Consider the following 7,786-nt stretch of genomic DNA (forward strand, 5'->3'; position numbering starts at 1 on the left):
TTAAATAACGTGTATGCATATATATGCCTAAATGTTGTTATTCAATATATCGACTGCAGTTTCACATTAGATTGCTGGTTTGAGATGTACTTTTATTATTATTATTATTATTATTATTATTATTATTATTATTATTATTATTATTATTATTATCCATCCATTTTCTGAACCGCTTAGTCCCCACGGGGGTCGCGGGCGTGCTGGAGCCTATCCCAGCCGTCATCGGGCAGTAGGCGGGGGACACCCTGAACTGGTTGCCAGCCAATCGCAGGGCACACAGAGACAAACAACCATTCGCACTCGCACTCACACCTAGGGACAATTTGGAGCCTACCAAGCATGTTTTTGGGATGTGGGAGGAAACCGGAGTGCCCGGAGAAAACCCACGCGGGCTCGGGGAGAACATGCAAACTCCGCACAGGGAGGGCCGGAGGTGGAATCAAACCCGCACCCTCCTAACTGTGAGGCGGACGTGCTACCCAGTGCGCCACCGAGCCGCCTATTATTATTATTATTATTATTATTATTATTATTATTATTATTATTATTATTATTATTATTATTATTATTATTTTAATAAACATTTATGTTATAACTTGTCTGGTGTTTTATTCCTTGTTTTTATATTCGCCAATCAAAACATAAAAATCAGACATTTGGTTAACTGCTTTATATGACAATATGTATGTGTTTTACGTTGTTATATGAGTTGGTATCCCCAAAATTAACAAATGTCTGCATAACGGTTTTTTTCAACCTTTTATGACGTAATTTCTGTTCACAAACGAGTCAGTGACGCAACTTCCCGTTCACAACTGGGTGAGAGACTGCTGCCAACAGATCAGTGTAAGTGTTGTATTATAGAAAGAAATGTGTTAATTACCCGAGCCAATTATTATTATATATAATAATGGGGGGTGTAGTTGTATTGTTTGATGTGTATGGATTATTTCCACTGGATGTTATTTAAAAAAAAAGCCGTATCAGTGTGTGTGTGTGTGTGTGGGGGGGGGGGGATTCATTGAACGATTCGTTTGAACGAATCTTTTGAGTAAACCGATTCTAAAGATCCAGTTCACCTAAAAGAACTGGAATGTACATCACTAGCGGGACCCGAACGCTATGTCGCACTTCCGGTCACGTTTCCTCAACAGTGATTGGATAATCGTGCTCTACGGAGTTGGCGCCATAGTAAGCGGTCGGTGCTGTCTCGAAAGCGCTCACCCCTGGAATACGCACTTGGACGAGTGTTAGCGTTTCAACAAAGGAGCGATGGCTGACAAAGACGGTAAGAATGGCGACTTTTATGGTTTACTGAGCTAAACATGATATATGGCTTCCCTGAAATACCGAAACTGTTGGACTAGTTGAACCGGCGTTGCTGCGCCGGCTCGCGTCTCATTTCATTGTTACAAACGAGCAAGCTAGGTGTTAGCTACTCTAGCGTTAGCTGCCACGAGCGTGCCGAATAAACAGGCTTGAATCTACTAGTTTGCGGTAAGTAGTTGATCCATTGGGAGTAGTGAATAGCACTTGTGCATTAGTTGCGGTCTCTTTCTGTATTATTTTCTATCTTTAATTTTTGTCATTTGAAAATGTTCGACGGTGTTAGCTTAACATCAAAATAAAGCCCTCAAGCTAATTACCATCATGCACTGTTTGGTTGTTGTGCAGTATAAATCAACCATCCGTCATGTGTGTTGCCGCATTTAATAGTGTGTTGTACGTATCGTGCCTAGTTGGAGAACCTTTCGGGAACTCAGAAATTTGATCTGCAATCTTCCCCTGTCTGTAGCTGCCTTTGACGATGCTGTGGAGGAGAGGGTCATCAATGAGGAGTACAAGATCTGGAAGAAGAACACTCCATTTCTCTATGACCTGGTCATGACTCATGCCCTGGAGTGGCCCAGTCTCACTGCCCAGTGGCTTCCAGATGTCACCAGGTACAGTGGGTGGACTGTGCACACAGCCTGCACTAAAACAAAGAATTGCATGGAAATGAGATGTGTTGTGTTCACAGACCAGAAGGAAAGGACTACAGTGTACACAGGCTGGTTCTGGGGACACACACCTCAGATGAGCAGAATCATCTTGTGATTGCTAGCGTTCAGCTCCCCAATGATGACGCCCAGTTCGATGCCTCCCACTATGACAGTGAGAAAGGAGGTAAGGGATAGTATAATCTTGATCAATATTTAGCGCAATGCACATATTTGACAATAAAGACAAATCAAGTCCCTTAAGATATTATTAGATGAGATCTGGTATTTCTTAGTCTCAGCCTGACTTCAATATTTTACCTGTTGATCTGAACATATATATATTTTTTCTTTTAAATTTTAATCTTTGTTTCTGTCCGTGTGCCTTGTTATAGAGTTTGGTGGTTTTGGTTCTGTGAGTGGAAAGATTGAAATTGAGATCAAAATCAACCATGAAGGAGAAGTCAACCGAGCCCGGTACATGCCCCAGAACCCTTGCATTATCGCCACCAAGACCCCAACCAGTGATGTGCTGGTCTTTGATTATACTAAGCACCCATCCAAGCCAGGTGAGAATCAGGCCATATTTTGCTGTATTCAATTAACCCGTGTCATTTCCCTCCCCCGTCCTGCCTCATCAATATTGTTGTTTTGTTTGTTGCCTTCTAGACCCTTCTGGAGAATGTACTCCAGACCTTCGCTTGAGGGGTCACCAGAAAGAGGGCTATGGCCTCTCGTGGAATCCAAACCTAAGCGGCTGCCTCCTCAGTGCTTCGGATGACCATGTAATTTATTATTATTATTATTTTTAATTAAACAAGCAAAGTGATCATTTTATTGTGCCATTGTTTTACCGCTGTCTGCCTCGTTTTCAGACTATCTGCTTGTGGGACATCAGCACGGTGCCCAAAGAGGGAAAGATAGTGGATGCCAAGACCATCTTCACAGGTCACACTGCTGTTGTGGAGGATGTCTCCTGGCACTTGCTCCACGAGTCACTCTTTGGATCTGTGGCCGATGACCAGAAACTCATGATGTAAGCCATCTTGAACAGCGTGTAAATGTTAGACCGCAGCATTGTTTTCAAACCTACTGATTTATTCCTTTGAAAAGCTGGGACACACGATCCAACAACACTTCCAAGCCCAGTCATGCTGTGGATGCCCACACTGCTGAGGTCAACTGCTTGTCTTTCAATCCATACAGTGAATTCATACTGGCCACTGGCTCTGCAGACAAGGTGGGATTTCGCTCTTCACGCCGTTCTTGCTATTATCAGACTGACTTAATGTGAACGTGTCTTTAGACCGTGGCTCTGTGGGACCTGAGAAACCTAAAGCTGAAGCTGCACTCCTTTGAGTCTCACAAAGATGAGATATTCCAGGTAAGAGTGATTTTGATCTGACTGTGTGATTAATTGGTGGTTTTGTTTCAAAATCATTGTAAAGAATATTAGTCTGGTGGTTAGGCCCGTTGATTTCTGTGCCTGGCACAAAATATTTCTGAAATATGTTTAGCATTTTAATTGTGAGCCAGTCTTGGAGTGGAAATGTCACATCGGTCCCATTTTTTTGTAAAACAGGTGCAGTGGTCTCCTCATAACGAAACCATCCTGGCCTCAAGTGGCACAGACCGAAGGCTAAACGTGTGGGATCTCAGTAAGATCGGGGAGGAGCAGTCTCCTGAAGATGCAGAAGATGGACCTCCAGAGCTGCTGGTTAGTTGGAGTGTTTATCTTTAATTTTGGGCGTTTAGCTTGGATGTATAAGTTCCTCACAAATATTTTTTTGTTTAGTTCATCCATGGTGGACACACAGCGAAGATATCAGACTTCTCGTGGAACCCCAACGAGCCGTGGGTCATCTGTTCTGTGTCAGAGGACAACATCATGCAAGTGTGGCAAATGGTAATTAATAAGTCTGGCCAACATTTTGATTAAATGTAGTATACCAATGACAAGTTTTGAAAATATGCTAATCCTTTTTTTTTTCTTCTACAGGCTGAAAACATCTACAACGATGAAGACCCTGAAGGGGTAGCAGATTCTGAGGTTCAAGCATGAATTCATTCTCATCTTTTCTTCTGACCTGCTTATTCAAATGATCTTTCCATTCTTGGGTGCATAAGCACTTCTTTTAAATCTACATTTCGGGCACCGGTGTTTTGGGAGATAATCATAATATGCTCAGCTGTTGTGGTTTGTCTGAATTGCTTCCAATACTTTTAGATTTGTTAGTTCATCACGATCCAAGTTATTCAACCCCGATGTCATTCTGGTTTTGTTATGTGTTTTCCTCATTTCTGGAATTGCTTAGTTAAGTTCAACACATTTCTACTAAGATCCATTTTTATACAAATGTACATATGAAGGTTTCCACTTTTTGTGCTAAAGTAGTCAGGATTTTCCAGCTGTGTTGCATCTCAAATACATTTTCCCCTCTTTCTTCTCTGTTTTGTTGTGCTGCATCTGAACTCTTGTACTTATATTCATAATAAATATTTGGAGTAAATGGGTCTGCTTTGTGGATGTTCGTCACTGTATCATCCTTGTAATTGAGTTGCGAGCAGGGTGTGACCGCCACTCCCCCCAAGTCAGCTAAACTCACCCGTAACCCTAACGAGGTGCGTAGAATATGAATGGATGGCATGTAAAAAGAAATGAATCATAGTCCTTATACAACAGACTTCATGCATTGTATTTTATTTACCTTTTATAAAACAAATTTCATGCTAAGCTGTTCAACATGAGGTGGATTGACGGGAGGTTGAATCATTTGGCTGTTCTTCTGCTGTGGCTTCATCACAGACTCTAGAAAGAATATGTACATGTCAGACTCTTGTGAATTCACACACAAAGTCCAGAATTCATTCACAAATGCAATTGTGTGGTGAAAAATATACAAAACTTCCAGTCTACAAAGTCACAATGTAATGTTATGACTTATTATCCCCTGCATGATTGTTAGGGGAATGTGAAAATCTCCATTGTTGAAACTTACCTGAGGTTTGCCATCTCTTCTACAATATAATTTATGAGAGCCTCCAAGTCGCTTTTAAGTCTCTTTTGAACTTCAAAGTCCAGTACTAGTTTTCCCAGAGCCTGTTTTAGTTCTTCCTCAGCTTCCTGGGTGGCAAAACATTCTGATGGGTATGAAGCCTTCATTATATCTATTCAGTTTATGACGTGTTGTACCTTGTGTTGTGTGATCATCTCTTCCCTCTCCCGCTGCATCAGGTTGATCCTTCGCTCCAGACAGAACCTTCGCTCCTCCAGTTTTTGTACTTCCTGTTTTAGGGGCTCCAGTTGTGCACTTAAGCTTGCTGCCTGCTCCTTGCTAACTCTCAAGGCCTTCTCTCCAAACTGCCTCCTTTTCAGCAGGGCTATAAGTCGGGGCTCGTACCAGCCCTCCAATTCCTGAAGGTTGACGCTGAGCCGGCGCTGGAGACGAGTAGAAGCTTGCCGGCATAGGGTGACATCGCTCATGGCTCTTGGTCTACACGGGTTCTTGGCCTGATCCCTCAAAGAGTTCAGATGATTTCGGTGGGACTCCTGGAGCTGAAGCAGCTCCTCTGTCAGACATTGGACTTGGGCCTTGAGCTCCTCCTGTGACAAGATGACTCAAAAATATTATCACTGTAAAATATGAATTCAATTAAAAAAAAATTATCAAGCTCAGTCAAGTTTCAGAATTTCATCAATACATTTTCAAATATTGTGAATTACTTACATTTAAGTACCCACAAAGTGAAGACATTCTAGTTTCATGAAGGGAAAGTTACTCTTTGAATTTACAGCTTTTGACCATTAAACACAGTGTGCTTCTTCTCACTTAAACTAAAATGTAAATATAAATGGAAAAAATATCTTCCAAAGTTGCTAGTATGAATAAAACTTGAGGTTTAGTATAAAAATAATTATAGGATGTTATATACATACTGCACACATGCAAAATCAAATAATCATGGTAAAGCCTGATTAATATTGCATAAAATGCACTGCAGAATACAGAAATCTGACCTTTGTTAGAGCAGCTTGAGCCAGTTGGTACTTTTGCTCAGCCAGCATCACCTGGCTGCGGATACAGTCTCTGGCAGTGTTGAAGAGTTTCCTCTTCACCTGCTGCACTTCCTGAAACACATCCGCATGATCTATCTGAGCCAGGGTGATAAGTCTCCGCTTCTCCATCAGCTTTGCCCTCAGATCATCCACAATTCGCATCATGGGTTTCTGCAGAAACAGGAACATTTGTATCAACTCTTCTCTCCGTATCTCTAGATTGGACACTTGCTCGATGTAGTCCTCAAACATCTGTCCAACATTCTCCATATCTGGCTGGTCCAGATTTGAAATGTCGCTGTTCAAAATGCCATCATCAGTGCTTTGCATAATGTCTTCAACAAATTGAATGGGTGGCTCTTCAGTTGGTGCCTTGTCCTGATTGTCCATACCCACTGGAAAAAAAAAGAGGATTGATTAATGAGTCATTAATCAGATGAAAGAAATCACAATTGTAAAAGATTAGATTATAGTGTGCATTACTGACTGGAGCTACTTTGCATGACAAGTACAAAGAAAGCCAAAGCTAATGAGCTTACCATATAAGTGATGACTGTAAATAAATACGATTGATTAATTGGTCATTTTATCCTCAACCGATACTTACACAGTTTGAAGATGGCAGTTTCAAGAGACGGTAGGTTGAATTTGTTGGTGGTTTAAAAAATCTCCGGGTTGTGTTTATGTCGCTAGCAAAACAGAGGCCCACTTGGAGCGTATTAATAACAACTGGAGTCAGTGTGGTAACCCTATCCCTGGGTTAGGCTGAAGTCCGTCAGACCCCCACGGGGGATCAAAAATTGGTGTCAGTGCCACTTGCAGACTGCCATACTGTGTATGTATATCTGTATGACCTTTCAACAAAGTGGGTTGTTTTCATAATTTGAGCAATAACGGTAAAGTCACTTGACTATCAAAAAGTTATTAGTGATTAAAATCCTGAATGAATATAGAGGCAATCCTTTCATGTGGCAGCCCACTGAAATACACTTCTTGCATAACAGTTTAGCCAAATAGCTTCATAGCAACCATGTGTGTTGCACAATTTACATGTGTTGCCCTATAAGGTCTGAAGCCCTAACCTTAAATAATCCTAACTACTCATCAAACCCAAGACTCTTGTCTTTAAACAATCACAATAATGATATAGGCATGCAATTATTTTGACACATTCACACATATCTCAGAAATAACTGCTTACTATATTCCACCAACTTGTCATGTAGTCATTAATAAATGAATCTGAATCATTACAGTTTGAAAAGTATTACTTTAGAATTTGTTTCCCCCTTTGGACCAATTGCCAACATGTGCCAATAATTCAAATACTCATATCAGTAAAAATAGCAGATTAATAAGAGGAAATTAAGTGTCGAATGTTTTTATGATTATTAATTAAAACGACCTCCAAAAATAATCATTTTGCCATTCAGCTTATTACAGAACATCAAGATGTACTGAAATATTGAAAAAAATGAATATGTGGATATAAACAATTTAATGAAGGTCAAGTTCACCTGTAAACGTTATAGTATAATAGCAAATTCCACTTGAAAGTTTAATATTCCTTTTTTATAAGTGTGATTATTGCTTCTGTGACGATTTTACCTACTACTAGTTAGCGATGGTTTGTGTATTTCTTCCTATTGGCCTCTAGATGTCGTCCTTATGCAGACGGCAAAGCATAGCTGTATCTACACCTGAGCGAAACCCGGCCAGCCTTCTCCAGGTGGGCCGATACATGTTCACC

At 40.8% G+C, this 7,786-nt stretch overlaps 2 protein-coding genes across 2 annotated transcripts; one reads left to right on the plus strand and one right to left on the minus strand.

Annotated features, from left to right (window-relative positions):
* Positions 1-1,135: 1,135 nt before the first annotated feature.
* Positions 1,136-4,493, plus strand: LOC125980907 (histone-binding protein RBBP4). Its single transcript, XM_049740568.1, has 11 exons — positions 1,136-1,288; positions 1,796-1,943; positions 2,021-2,166; positions 2,375-2,548; positions 2,649-2,764; positions 2,855-3,015; positions 3,093-3,219; positions 3,286-3,363; positions 3,562-3,696; positions 3,775-3,885; positions 3,979-4,493. Exons 1-11 carry the CDS (start codon positions 1,273-1,275, stop codon positions 4,039-4,041), a joined length of 1,275 nt encoding a protein of 424 aa, XP_049596525.1. The 5' UTR covers positions 1,136-1,272; the 3' UTR covers positions 4,042-4,493.
* Positions 4,494-4,664: 171 nt separating this feature from the next.
* LOC125980911 (syncoilin-like) lies at positions 4,665-7,762 on the minus strand. Its single transcript, XM_049740574.2, has 5 exons — positions 6,644-7,762; positions 5,998-6,431; positions 5,173-5,583; positions 4,979-5,103; positions 4,665-4,788 (listed from the first exon to the last, which is right to left on the minus strand). Exons 2-5 carry the CDS (start codon positions 6,424-6,426, stop codon positions 4,719-4,721), a joined length of 1,035 nt encoding a protein of 344 aa, XP_049596531.1. The 5' UTR covers positions 6,427-6,431; positions 6,644-7,762; the 3' UTR covers positions 4,665-4,718.
* Between the last annotated feature and the right edge of the window lie 24 nt (positions 7,763-7,786).

This window comes from Syngnathus scovelli, chromosome 14 (assembly GCF_024217435.2).
Source record: "Syngnathus scovelli strain Florida chromosome 14, RoL_Ssco_1.2, whole genome shotgun sequence".
Classification (NCBI taxonomy): Eukaryota; Metazoa; Chordata; class Actinopteri; order Syngnathiformes; family Syngnathidae; genus Syngnathus; species Syngnathus scovelli.